The sequence below is a fragment of the Micromys minutus genome, assembly GCF_963924665.1.
Source record: "Micromys minutus genome assembly, chromosome: 4".
Taxonomy (NCBI): Eukaryota; Metazoa; Chordata; class Mammalia; order Rodentia; family Muridae; genus Micromys; species Micromys minutus.
In genome coordinates, this window is record NC_137973.1 from 68,166,024 (window position 1) to 68,180,389 (window position 14,366).

General features: G+C 41.3%; 1 protein-coding gene across 2 annotated transcripts in view; it reads left to right on the forward strand.

The window, feature by feature from the left end:
* Window positions 1-14,366, forward strand: part of PPP3CA (protein phosphatase 3 catalytic subunit alpha) — a 249,078-nt gene that overhangs the window by 210,109 nt on the left and 24,603 nt on the right. For both annotated transcript variants that reach the window (XM_080916518.1, XM_080916517.1), the window contains exons 9-10: window positions 9,991-10,116; window positions 12,063-12,137. In XM_080916518.1, coding sequence (XP_080772644.1) covers window positions 9,991-10,116; window positions 12,063-12,137 — 201 coding nt within the window. The remainder of the gene's footprint in view (window positions 1-9,990; window positions 10,117-12,062; window positions 12,138-14,366) is intronic.

The following is a 14,366-nucleotide window of genomic DNA, read 5'->3' on the forward strand; positions in this document are numbered from 1 at the left end:
CTACAGCCAGGTAACCTTGTCTACTGAAGCTTCGGAGTATAGATATTCATGGACATGCCACAGCCATATCATAGGTGGTTCCCAGCAAAGATGTGCTGTCCTTAGAGAGAAAAGCATGGCCAATACAGCAGAGCATGTTCCCCGAATGTGGTGTGCTCAGAGGCAGTCCCTAAAGCAGGATGCCAGGGATTCACTAATGATGTCAACTAAGGGGATCCACATGAAATGCATTGGACGAGAAGTAATTTTCTGAATGAACAGAGAAAGCCTTGTTTACACTTTGGAGCCCTGCATAAATGAGTGCTCAAATTTTGTAGAAAAGACATAAAAAGTAAAGGCTAATAATTTTTTAAGCAACAAAATTATTTTGAATTAAACTCATAAAAGCTAATAGTTTTGAATCAGTTAGGTGAAGCTTTTCAGTGTTTCTCAGGGCCTGTCCACTGGCCAGAACATTCACCTCTGTGCCCCTGTAATCTTTCTTAAATGGATAAATTGTACGTATTGTGTTAGACTGTTTCAGCCAGTTGTCTACTAAGCCTAAGGAGCAGTGGGCGACACGCACTTGTTTCTAATGTCCGCAGTTGGGAGGGGGAGGCATTCTGACCAAGAGAGTAAGGTCATCATCAGCTAGCAGTGTCCAGCCTAGCCTGGACTACATGATATCATATGGCAACCAAACAATAAACAGAAAGCACCAAGGAATAGAATGCCTTTTCCAAATATTTTCTGGACAGATAGCACCTGGCAAATACCATGGACTGCTGGCAGTAAAATAAAACCTAACATATAAAATGAAGCCAACTTCACATCATTCCATAATGTCCTTAGACACGTCTCATTCTCCCGTGGAACGTTGTTTCTTGGTACAAATAGCTGTTTCTCACACACTGGCTATATGGCCTCTTTGTGCTTAGTTCTGATGTGACAAGCCAGGGACTTAAGCACACAGGGGTTGCCCCACCGTCTTTGAGATTTCTGTGGATCTTTAGCTCTGAGCTCTTGCTGTGGGTAACCCACAGTCCTTCTCGAAGAGGAGGACAGAACTGTTTGCATTCAGGGAACCTTTTCATAAAGCAGAATTCCTCTCGAGAGAAAAGAGAGGCTGAAAGAAAGGAGAAGAAAAAAAAAACAAAGGTGTATTCTTCAGTAGGAACATAGTGTTAGAAGACTTTTGTGTCAGATTTCTGAAGCACTTTAAAGCTATTGTGCTGGCAGCCTGTACGGTGTGTGGGGGCGGGAGGCCATTATTCAAGGCTGCAGTGCAGATTGTTGATCTGAATAGAATCGACGACGACGTTAACTAGAATTTTAAAAAGCCGTGCAGGAAAATTGAGTTGCAAGACTCCACTGCATAGTCGATGGAAGAGTCGGAGTGAGGATTCTGTCAGTTAGTGTTTGTGGGAGAGGCCATGGCCGCAAAGAACATCAGCTGAACTCTAGTCAGTGGAGCACCTGCAAAATAAGGCAAATGGAGGGCTAGTGCTGGATGTGGTCAGAAGTGTGTGTGGCATGCTGTCATTCCCGTGAGTAACTTTCCTCTGGCCTGTGGTTGACCAGCAGCATCCGAACATCTCACTGTTCGGTGGCCCCCTCCTTGACTAAGCCATTGCCTGTCCTTCCCCTTCTGCCTTACCACAGTACTTTCTTGCATCCCCTCCTGAATCTCTTCTCCCCTCCCTCTGACCTGACAGCTCCTATAGGATGCTGGGGCCAAAGATGGACGCTTAGATCACCTATATCCCATTGTGCAAAAGCTCAGTCACATTCACTGGATATGCGGGGACTGCTCTGTGACGTGAAAGAGCAAAGGGTCTTTTGTGAATAATGAATGGAGATGTGTGGGGATCACGTGCTGTGCCACATGAAGAGTCCCTGAGTGTTTCGTATCTCCCGTTATTAGCTGCCACCTGTTAGCGCACAGCTTCCCAGGAGCTGCCGAGAAGAGAGGGGTCCCTCAGATGTTCCTTTCCAATCTCGCCACATACTGCTTAGAGTGCATGGTGCCTCCTTCCTCCTTCATAGCCTGCAGAGGCAAATGTTAGCACTTTTTCAGCTTACTGCCCCGAGCGAACTTAAAGTTTGCATCTAGCCACATATCTCTACCCATTGAAGCTGATTTGCTTACACCCCTATCCATTTCAGTAGAGTAGATGCACCCATAAGAAACAGCATTCTCACCTCTCCTTGTATTTATCCAGCTCTCCTGCATGGATGTCATTTTTGAAAGCCAGTTGTTAAATAAGGTCATTTCAGACAAGCATTCACTGGCATCTATGTAAACATTCCACGTGTGGGAAACTCATAAAATAGAAAATCACTCATTAAGACATAAAATCTCATACTCACTCCCATTACATGTTTTAATTAATGAATTGTGCGTGTATGCGTGTGCACATACAAATGTGTGTTTGCTGTAGGATACGTGTGGTGGTCAGATGAAGGCTTTCAGGAGTCACTTGTCACCTGTCCCCTTGTGGGACCTGAGTCTTGAGCTCACATCATCAAGACTATGTGTCAGCCCCTCTGCCTGCTAAGCCATCCCACCAGCATCTACTCTGCATTTGAATTGAATCAATGCATACAGAATTCATGAGTCTTTGTTAGAACCACATTACCACTTCCTTAAATGTACCACTCCCTAATGAGTGGAGTCAGGGAAGGGATTACAAGCCTTCAGCAAAGAATTAACACAAATAAGATGCTTGCTTCCTATTGTTCAGTGCTGATACAGTTACTGAATTTCATTTTTCAAGATTATATAAAATGAAGTATTATGAAAGCACAGTAAAGAAGCATGCTACATTACAATAGCAACATAACAATTTCTTAAAGTGCTTTTAAACCTTATTTTAAATATATGGGTGTCCTGCCTATCTGTGCACCATGCACATGCAGTACTCAAGGAGGCCAAGAGAGGGCGTCAGATCCCCAGAACTGGACACACACTTGGTTATGAGCAGCCGTGTGGGTGCAGAGACTCCAGCTACGTACTCTGGAACAGCAGCCAGTGCTCTTAACCACTGAGCCATCTCTCCAGACCCTTAGCAATTTTTACAATATTCCCAAAGAGTAATAGTTATACATTTTATTAATAATCTATTAGTTGCATAAATTGAGCTTGAAGTTTTTTGTTTGGTTGGTTGGGTTTTTTTTTAAGGGGGTGTTTGGGGGGCACATTACTCATTCTACCCAAATCTTATTTTTGTTTTTTTTTTTTACTGATTTAAATTTTTATTTTATTTATTTTTAATTTTTTGAGTTGACATACCTTTTCTCTACCATGTTGGATCCTGGGTCTTTCTTACAGATCCACCTCGGAGTGCTCTTTTGCTCGTTGAACAAGAACAACTAGGAAAGTACTGTAGCACACTACATGCATTTATAATCAGTCCAGTGATTGATTAGATTATTACACTGGACCTATTAATCTAACAATCTCCACAGCATTTTAACAAGGCAAAAAGACATATGTGATGTGCCTATGTGCCCCTGGTATTTACAGTAGAGCTTAGATCTCTAACCACACAAAAGTAATAATAATAATAGCCAGCTCGGTAAGTTGATGATCAGTGTGTTTTATTGCAGCAAGCCTTGTTCTGTGTATATGTTTCTGAAAATGTGCTACATCCTTTACATATGTAGCAAAGCTTACAGTTCACAAAGTCGTGATTGCATTTTAAGTAACACATATTGATCATGGCCAATAGTAGTAAGAAGTTGTGGTCCTAATCATTATGTGGAGTGGACTGATTAACCGCCTATGAAGAACTCTGTATTGGGTTCTGGTTCACACAGTAAACAAGTAAGATATCTCATAGCAAAGAATGTCAATGTGGCTAATCACCTGGAAACTGAAGGATTGAAGTCTTAATGACAATGACTGGAACGTACCCTTTGCATCCAAGTGTGCAATGAGGAGAGTGACCTGCAGACGCTTTCTGTCACCTCTTTGTTTAGTTACTCTCTGCCTAAGCCATTGATGGTCTTACAATCTTAAATGAAAAATATCAAGCAGGACATAGAGGGGCAAACAGAAACTGAAATTAGAGTTAGGTTTAGAACCCAAGGGACCATAGAATCTGTTCATATAAGGCATAGTATACTGTGCAGAAGTGTGCATGCATATAATATACATGCATATGTTTATAATAATAAATGGAAATCATATGACCCAAAAGTAATCATTAGGAGAAGATACATTGTATTTCTGCCAAAGTCAGAAAGTCCTGGCCTGTGGCATCGTCCACAGTTCATAGACCACTCCTAGTCACAGGCATAGTCCTGGACAGGTCATAGACTGCTTCCAGAGAGTATCCCAAACACACAGGGCGTACCTCAAGACTTTTTTCTCCCAGTCTTTTTGTCTCCTCTGTGAAGGTGGGAGTTTGTGCAGGAACTTTGCAAGGAATACGGTGATGCTCGGTTTTCCACTGAAGCATCTGTGGGTGGAACAAGTGGAAGGAAATCGCGTCCTGGGTCTGTTATGCATTTTTCCCTATTTCTGGATAGATTATGGTGATTGTACTTCCAGCAGGCCCCATTTGTGTCTTTCACACTCTTACTGCTTTTCTTTCCCTCTTCTCCTCTTTTTAAGATGAAAGTAGATGATCAGTTACAGATAAGGAAATAAAAGATGTTAGCAAGGTGAGAAAAAGGATGAAACTCAAGTTGTTGGGAGTCTCCCTTTGGATTTTGACACTCTTGCCACTTGTTTTTGCTTTATGACCAACTTCTTTGGTTCTTAATATTGATGGTGGAAGGTGTTGATAACTTTTACTATTTCATGAAATGAAATTTATGTGTGTATATGTGCATGTGTGCTTGTGCATCTGTGTGTATGTGTGTGTGTGTGTGTGTGTGTGTGTGTGTGTGTTTGCGAGCACGCACACGCTCATGCTCGAGTGCATGTGTGCCCCTTAACAATTTTAAAATCACTGAAATCCCTTGGTTCTAAAGCTCTGACTAGAGTCCAGAGATTTGGTGCGTGCTGAGACACTGCAGCAGCATCATGCAAATGCTCTGTTCCTTGGGCTCTACCGATATCAGGAGCCAGCGTTGCCACTGAAAGTACTAGAGGATTCAAAATAAAGCTCCATAGTTGAGTCTTTGCCTTGTATGAGAGCATTGGAGAGCATTGCAGTAAATAAGATCCGGTATCCATCCCACAAGCAGGTTTTAAATGTACAGAAATGTGCTTTGAACATGGAGTTCTGCAGGTATAATAAAAATGATTGGACCAAGTCATCGTGTAATCCTAAAATGATTTATTCTGACATCACAAGAACAGTGGGCAAGGCAGCTTCCACATGTACAGGATCCGGCTTCTTTCCGTTGCCTCAGTCTCTCCCGGCAGATTTTCATACCAGAAGCTCAAAGAGAGACCCATTTGTTCTGTGCTGTCTGGTCTGCTATAAGTCAGGGCGAATAACTTAGGGCCCGCAAATGTGTCACTTTGTCTCTGCATCCCTCTGGGACAAAGTGTAAGAGATGGGAGGGCTTAGGAGCCTCCTAGTAGAATAGAGAAGCCCCTGGTTGGTAGACAGGATATGATTTTATTGTGGTTGTTGAGTCTTTGTTTCTTCCCAAAGTCTTACCAGGCATTTTCTAATTTTTGTAGAACTGCAATCATCTATATTATGTTCACGGCATGGGGTGGGGGGTCCTTGTGTCTCACATACATCTAAGGAAGTTACACTGTTAAGGCTCCAGTTGCATTTTGTAATCCCAGTGACAGTCAGGGGCAGGTGTCAAGGAAGGAAGGGGTGGGAGGTGGAGGGTGAAATGTTAACTGTGGATTTTGTGAATGCAGATGCTTCCTACTAATTTGATTTATTTTTTATGCATTGTGATGATATATAGCTATTATAAAAAACATAAATCTATGAGCAGCTTATAAATCTGGGATTGTTCAAAGGATGCTCTCACAAATATGTTGTGTCAGTGGAGAAAAGAAAATGTGTTGTGGGTCTGCATTTTAAGTTAAAGATTGATGTTTTTAGCACAAAGAATAAGGAACAGCCCAGTGAGTAATTGCCTAAACAATTATTGAGAACAATGCTCAGTCATCATATTAATAATGAGGTTTTTCTTCTGAAAGTTGGTTAACACCATTCAAAAGGAAAGGAGGTCATATAAAGCTTCTAGATCAGCAATTCTCAGGGTCGTGACCCACAGACTGGTCAAATACTGGGTATCCTGCACAGCAGATATTTTTACATTATGACTTATAGCAGTAGCAAAATTATAGTTATAAAGTAACAACAAAATAATTTTATCTTGGGGGGGTCACCACAGCATGAAAAACTGTATTTAAGGGTTGCAGCATTAGGTAGATTGAGAACCACTCCTCTAGATAAACCCACATGTTCAGGTAAAGAAACTGAACCCTAATCTAGGGACTTTGGTTGCACTGAGCATCTTAAGTAATTGTTTATAGAATATACTACTAGCTGTCTAGGCCACGTGGCCTTTTGGAGTTGTTTGTCCACATAGAGAATAATGTAGAAAGAAAAGGTGTCTCTCCAAACCTTGGTAGACACTGATGCTTTGTGTCGTATGGGAAGTGTATATATACTAACTAGATGATTTGTATTTGGGCCAAAGTTGACCTTTACTGGACTGAAAGTGTACTAGAGTAACTTACTTCAGCTCCATGCTTAATCTCAAGTCATGAGAACAGTTTAGTAAAACATTGTGATTATATGTGTAAAGGTCTAAACTAAATGCCCTGCTGTGCCTAGACTCTAAGTGAAACTACTGTAGAAATGCATCATTCCTATCATAAACTAACCAATCAGCAGCATTAGCTTCTTCAGGAGGTACTGAAGTAAGTGGTGGGTGACCCGTGCCGAAACAACTCCCTGTTACCACACTGCTGTGCAGAACACAACTTGTCCTCCTCCCATCACTTTGGGTCCCATGTCACAACTATGTGTACTGTGGCAAAAGTTGAGCCATCTTTAAATATGAATACCACATCAAAAGTTCAATTAGTATCACAGCTAGGGCGAGCATCCTTGCATGTATAATATATGAAGGACAGCAAGGAATGATAAGAAAGGAATGGGTTCCCTGTCAGGAGAAGAAAGCAGGTGAGATCTGTTTATTTCAGGTTGTGTGATCTGAGCAAGTTTCTCCATTTCCCTGCTGCAGTTGGTCTGCCTGCAGCTAAGGGTGCACACACACACACATACACACACACACACACACACACACTCAGATTTCTTTGGGGAATCCAGTGAAATATTCTAGAAAGCTTCTCCCTATTCTGCATCCAGAGCAGTGGTAATCTCAATCTAGTTAGGTCTGGGTAGCGACTAGGAACAGTCCCGAGACCTGCTGAGAAGAGCACAGCTCAAGGACCTTGCATATAAGATGGCATAGTGCATGCCTGCCTGGCACACATTGTCTCCCACCACGCAGAGCATGGCGTGCAGTGGCAGTGTCTTGTGAGGGGCTGCTGTGCTTACTTGTCTAGGGACTGATGGCAAGAAAGAGAAGTTGGTTAGCGTGTGTTCGGTACGGACACTTTTTCTTCTTATCAGACCTTTGTGTGCAGGCCTGGCGGAATCTATGTCTAGCAAGGGCTAGGCACCCTTCCTTTCTTTTCTCCTGCAAAACCACAACTTAATGTTAGTAAAAAGTTGGGGAAGGGGACACTGGAGGAGCTGTTACTCTGAAAAGACAGTTTTGAATCTTAAAGGTTTTTTTTTTTAAGATATAAAAACCAATGCAATGGTAACAAGTTCTTTAAAAAAATCATTAGTATGAACCCTTTGCTCAGATAGTGAATGTCAGACACAAGCAATACTTTGTCCTGAAGATCAGAAATATTGCTGCAGTAATTTGTCAAGGTGTTTTTATGTTTTGTTTTGTTTTGCCAAATGGCATGTTGTATAAATAATACAACAATGCCAAACACCGTTTCCAGAAATATATACAGGATTCAGAATACTGTCAGAAAGAATTTTCGCTGCTTTGCGATCTGAGCTAACTGTACCATCTGTGTTCCTAAAGTGATTGATTCTATGTTTTCTGGGGTTATATTAGTCAACTAGGTCTAGAATCCATGACAAAGGCCTCGCTGCACACAAATATGAGTTAACTGACAGCGGCTAAAAGTATTAACAGTGTGGCTTAATACCTACAGTAGGCAAATCACAGCATAAAAAGATGTGTGTCTCCTGGACGTGGACACTGATCAAGTGTACCTACGAGATCACTGGCTGTCCTGAGAAACAGTTTCAGAGGCAGTGGTCATCCAGCTCCCAGATCCAGGACACACAGGGCAAAAGCAATGAGTGCCTTATGTGAAGGAGACCGACAGGATGTGGGGCCATTTGTTAGAAAGACTATTGTAGAAGGAATAGCAGCATCTGTGCCAGACTCTCAATTCTAGTCTGAGTAAAATGAAACAGGAGACACAAAAAACCTATGGCCTGTTTTGTAATACCTGACCTTTAAAACAGGAAGAGAAGTTAAGCCAATACATATATGTGGAATAACCCTGATCAAAGTTCCCTAACAAGTGTGGCATCTGTGTACAAGCCAAAGGCTTAGAATTCAAGGAAGGAAGATGATCTGCCTATCAAAGGGACTCAGAAAGGGCTTCGCTGAGCTGATAGTGTTTGGACTTCACAGCACTCTGGGGAGGGCTTGGATTTCAGAGACAGAAAATGTCCCAGATGAAGGATCAGTTTTGAAACCATTGTTTTGTCCAAGACAGCGCTGTATAAGAGGCTCTGCATTGCTGTGAAAGCTCAAACCCAGTCAAAGCATTTAATATATATTAAAGGCTTTGTTCTGTTATCTGCTACCACATGCTATAACATAGTCCCCATATAAAAGCCAACCTAAAATCATAACAGAATGAACTACTTTCTGTGTGTTCGGCTAGTCATTGTAAATAGCCCGTTGTACATCACTCAGTCTCTCCTCATTACACACCATCAGTACTATGCTCATCATGCTGGGGACGGATAATAGGAATGAAGTCTTGCATAAATCAGGCAGGTTGAAAATAAGACAACATCCTTATCAAAGGGCGTTCACATAGGGGGGAATACATTTGTTTTATGTCCTGAGGTCAGTTAGTAGAAAAATCAGGTGTAAATTCAACCTAAGTCTGTCCCATAAGCTAATGTTGTCAATTAGTAAGCTAGGAGTCTCTGCTGGAACACGTACCTCAACTGTCCATGAAATTACGCCCAGAGCCCTGCTCATCCTGTGTGCACTGACCAGGACTGGCACTTGGGTTTCCATGTGCAGTGAGGTGTAAGAGTAGCAGTGCTCATGTGAGAGTCTGTGTAGCCCACAGATACCACGCGGGAAAGAGAGAAGCAGGCAGCTTTGCTTCTGGGGACCTTGGCTGCTACAGCCTATTCAGAAGTGGAGGCTAGAGTCAACACTGTGTTATTTTATACGACATTAAACCCAAACATCTTTCTGTTTTAATTTTTAAGAAATTATGTAATTTGTGCTGATTAGTGTAAGAATTGTTATTGCTACTGGGGGAAACATTTTTTTTTCTTTTGAGAGAAAGACGGAGACAGAGATAGAGAGACAGAGAGAAAATGCAGTATCTGCAGAGCTTGCTAGATTATGTGAGACCATCTTAGCATTGCCACCTTTTTCTTATCATCGGGGAAAAGGGGAGACTAGAATGTTCCTGGCTACAGGAGACTCTTGATCAGATTCCTGATAATTGCTTAATGACATTACAAAAAATATTTTCCAAATGATAATGTCATTTCAAATTACCGCTCACATATTGCACTCCCAGGAGCAGCCTCTAAGGAGTAAGGCTTAGAGGTCCATAAAGCAAGAAACCGGGGCTGATGAGGCTATTTGTATTCATGCTTTGGAACTTAATTTCAATCGTTGAGTTTGCCTGACCCACTGCACATGCGTAGAAACAGAGACATGTGGTGACTGCTGTCCCCCTTGACCATGTGTAACGGATCTCCTCTTGTGCTGTTCTTGCTTTAGCTGCAGTGTTGAAGTACGAGAACAATGTGATGAATATCAGGCAGTTCAACTGCTCCCCACATCCGTACTGGCTCCCAAATTTCATGGATGTTTTCACCTGGTCGCTGCCGTTTGTGGGGGAGAAAGGTATGCTGTATAGTCCTGAACTGTTCTTCATAAGGCACCCTGTGAGGAACCAGGAGCTGTTCTGTGACCAGAAACATTCAGACAGAAGTGGTGTGGTCTAACTGGTAACAGTCACAGTCGGCTCCATGACAGGACAGATGAGACAGCGGCCCTGTGTCTGGTGGCCTGTTGCAGAGACAAGGTTTTAAAATAGTAGAAATAAGGTGTTATTGGTGCTTGGATCTTTTCCTTCTTACTCTTTGGTCCTGTAGTCCCAAAGTCGCATTTGACTATCACAAATTAGGATAGTCATGTTTTCCTTGTATTTCTTTTGTGAGTAGTCATGATTGCAGTCAGAGCTTAGTGCCCTCACCATGCTGACGGATAACATATGAAGCAGCAGGCCCACAGTTACAAAAAACAGAGCATTTTTCAGAATTGGACTTTTCTGTCCCTTCCCCCACTCCTCTCTTCTGACCATGCCCTCTATCTTCCTCCATTGTCTGTTTTTTTATTCCTTAACCTAAACTATAGAAAAATAAATCTATTAATTGATAGATGTAGATAAATATGCAAAAGCCAGGAGCCCCTGAGCTAGGAGGGACAGACTAGCTCATTCCTCGTGTAGTCTCCCTTGAGTGGCCCTGTGTGAAGACATGTTTCCATGTGCTTAAGAAAGTAAGGTCTATGCAGAGTTTTAGAGCCAAGCTATGTAGTTTATGAGAGTCTACAAGACTTACGGAGGATTTACTCTTTAATTTAAATATCTGATAATGGTCCCACAAGGCAAGTACTGAGTTATCAGTGGAAAAGTTTTCCCTTATGCCCAAATAAGTCATAGGTGCCTTTGTAACAGGGTCCCAGCCCATGGTCCCAACACCATGCTCCAGGTTTCTACACAGTCCCTACATACAAATAGGCTCAACTGTTGCCTGCTGTGTACACTGAAGCAGTCTAGATCCTGACAACTACCAGGCACAACAGAATACCCTTTATGTGGGTGGTTTCTGTTAATTATTCAAATTTTGACCATATTTTATAAAAGAAAACAATGATATATTGTAAAACATAATTCGACTTTGGTAATTAATCTCCAGATTAACATCAGCACCTCTGGCGTTTCTCACCATGCATCTTCGGTTCCTAAAGAACATTTCCTAAGATGCTGTGTAGCCTTAAAAACAGCTTCTGAAGATGCATGGGCCTATCATCACCTACTTGATAAAACCCAACCAGATTTCAAGAAACATTAAACGTGATAACGCTCACATTGCTAGGAAGGATGTTACATAAACCTACTACTATCTATTTACTCAATTCTGATTCATCTCAAAGTATCTTCAACACGTTTTGGAAATCAAATCTAATGATATTTCTATCAAAATATTTATTTCTTTGAAAAAAACCAATACTCCCGAATCTACTTCCAATGTATTAGCTCATCTATCAGCAGTTTTTTATTAAATACACAGCTACTTACCTATTACAGAACTGGAGCCGATGGAGAATTAGACAAATTAACTACAGGGATCTGGCATTTGCTCGGTCTCTGCCAAACAGAAGAAGTCTGTAATCTAATTCACACCAGGCAGCATCACTGCAGAAATCAGTACAGAATTCCAAGACAGTTCTCTTCCCCTTATAGATTTACGGGGCACTCTCATCCAGCATTATTTATTGGTGCCCCCTACACACACTTTCTCTTGACCTCTATATAATAGGTATTAGTAGGGGATGTCCTAAGAATGAAATAATAATTTAATTCTTAAAACCCTACATGGGATCTGACAGCGTGTCATCTCTTATGATGCACACAGGCAGATAGAGATCCAGAAACTGGGAACCTGGATAGAAGCACAGGAATGACTATCAGAGACATGCACAGGTTGCTAATGAGTAGCAAGAGGGCAGGTCGTGATACCTGGAAACTGAGACTTGTCTTTCGTTTCTTCCATGTCTGGCTGCAGTGACCGAGATGCTGGTGAATGTCCTCAACATCTGCTCAGATGATGAACTGGGGTCGGAAGAAGATGGATTTGACGGTAAGGGGTTAAACTTCCCGCTCCTGCCTTCTGCCCTCTCATCACTTAGGATCTCCATGCTAACCGCAGTCATACGTTTCTAAGATTTCAGTTTATGTGTAAATCATAGTGGTGAAAATGAGAGCATTTTGTCTGAGGTAAGAAAATGTCAGAAATAATGCCATGAGGAGCTGCCCCATTACTTTACCACTGTTGTTGAAATGTAAACCATTTTAATAACCGTCTTTTAGTTACCCACATTGCTATTTGATATATGCTTTTGCCTCCTTTAAAAAAAAAAAAAAGGCAACCCTGTATTTTCTGTCACTCTCTCCTATCATTTATCCTGATGTGTGTGGTACTTCATGTGGGTAAGTGGGTGCTCAGGTCTGCCATCTTTACTTTAATGCGTCACTTCCACTAGCTGCCCCAGTGTCTTTACAAGTTTCATTTTCTTTAAGCAATAGTGATAGCAACTGTTAATACGTTCTGTGTATTAATACATAAAGATGAATGCATGAGAGTCTTTAACTTATTTTGGGATTCTGTAGATAACTCAGTTACCTTCAAACACAAGGTTGTCTCCAGAGGCAGAAGTCTGAGAGGTTAAACACGAAAGGGGAGGTGACTGTGAGTTCTGGTGAAGCTGCTGAACCTTGTGGAATAGACAGAGATGTGGCAAGACTTGTAACAACCTAGAGCAAACTTTCTTCATACACATTGGTAGGCCCTGACCTGTGCTGACCTGTGCAGGGTACTCGAGATTCCTCAGTGCCGTGGAAAAAGTAGTGTCTCTATAGAGGAGCTGGGTAAAAACACATAGTGTCAATGGGATAAGACATAATGAATGAAGAAGAGAGATAAAGATAAAAGTAGATGTTTTGATTAATTTAAAGGAGTCACTGAACAGTAAAACAGGAGATGGTGGCCCTTTCTAAAGTATTCGGATGGCACGATTTAGTATTTTATTGTATTAACTCTGATAACAGCTAAAAGCCTGAAGTGTCTATTCTCCATGTGCTTGTGTAAATAGTATAGAAAAAATTATAAATGTATCATTGATATCATTAATAAAGACATAGAATACGGAATATATATATATTCTTTAAACACACAACTTACTGCTAGCATGAATATTTCTCTTTTTCTGTAGCTTTTCTCATCTCATTTACTTCTCTTCATAAACTGTTTTCAGATACCTCATTGCAGAGGACTAGGATGGGAGGAAAGAGGGTGTAGACAGAAAAAAAAAATTACTAAGAATTTAAAATATTTTTAGATGTTAACTAATCAAATGTGGCTAACTTCACAGTTCGTAGGTGTCTTGATTCTGGGTGCTTTCCACATTATAGCCTCAGGCACTATGATTAACTTTTCCATGGCTACTATTATCTCTTAAAAGAACACATTTTCATAAATGGCCAGGACTTTTTCACTAAAGGATCCTAACCAAAGATTCTGAATCTTAAACAGCAGTAAGAAATTATTCCAACATTTCTTTTCCCTACCCTGCCTTTGCCATTGTAAAGGTAGCCGGATATGATGCCTCTTTCTACCCATCCTAAAGCTTCCAAAGAGAAGGTATACAAAAGGAAGATCTAAGAATTTGATACAGAACATTAGATGGCATGGGAGCCATCAGAGAATTCCATCTAGAAAGCTAAGAACAAGTATCTAACTTTTTTCTTGGTTTTCTTTGATAATTAATGGACAGATTTACAACAATGTGGTCAGACAGAGAGGTGTTATGGAAGAGAATCAGCTAAGGACAAAGGGAGGGAGGCTGTTTGTCCAGATGCACCCTATCCCTTCAGCATGCTTGCTGGGTGCCTTCAAAGGGGATGGAGAATGTCCTAGGGCTTGCTTTATGGGAGAGACATTTTAGGTTCTCTGGCTTGCCTTTGGGAATGAAGACACCAGTCTAGATGTTTCCGAAGAGAAGGTGCAAGGAGGGGTAGGAGGAAGTCAGAAAAAGCATTGACTTATCTGCTTTCCTTCAGTAATTATCAGAAGTTCCATACCTTGGGATATTGTCTTCTGAATGCAGATATTTTCCAATTAAATCTTGGTTAGCATTAATACAGTAAATTTCCCAGTAAACAAACCGACACGCTAGCTACCTTCATCAGCCAACATTTATAAAGTACAGTTTGTGTAGACTAAGCACACATGGTTGCGGTTGCCGGCTAATGCATTCCAACAGCAAATGATTTGTCAAGCGTCAGGTTGGTATCAGCCCTTTAAGATGTC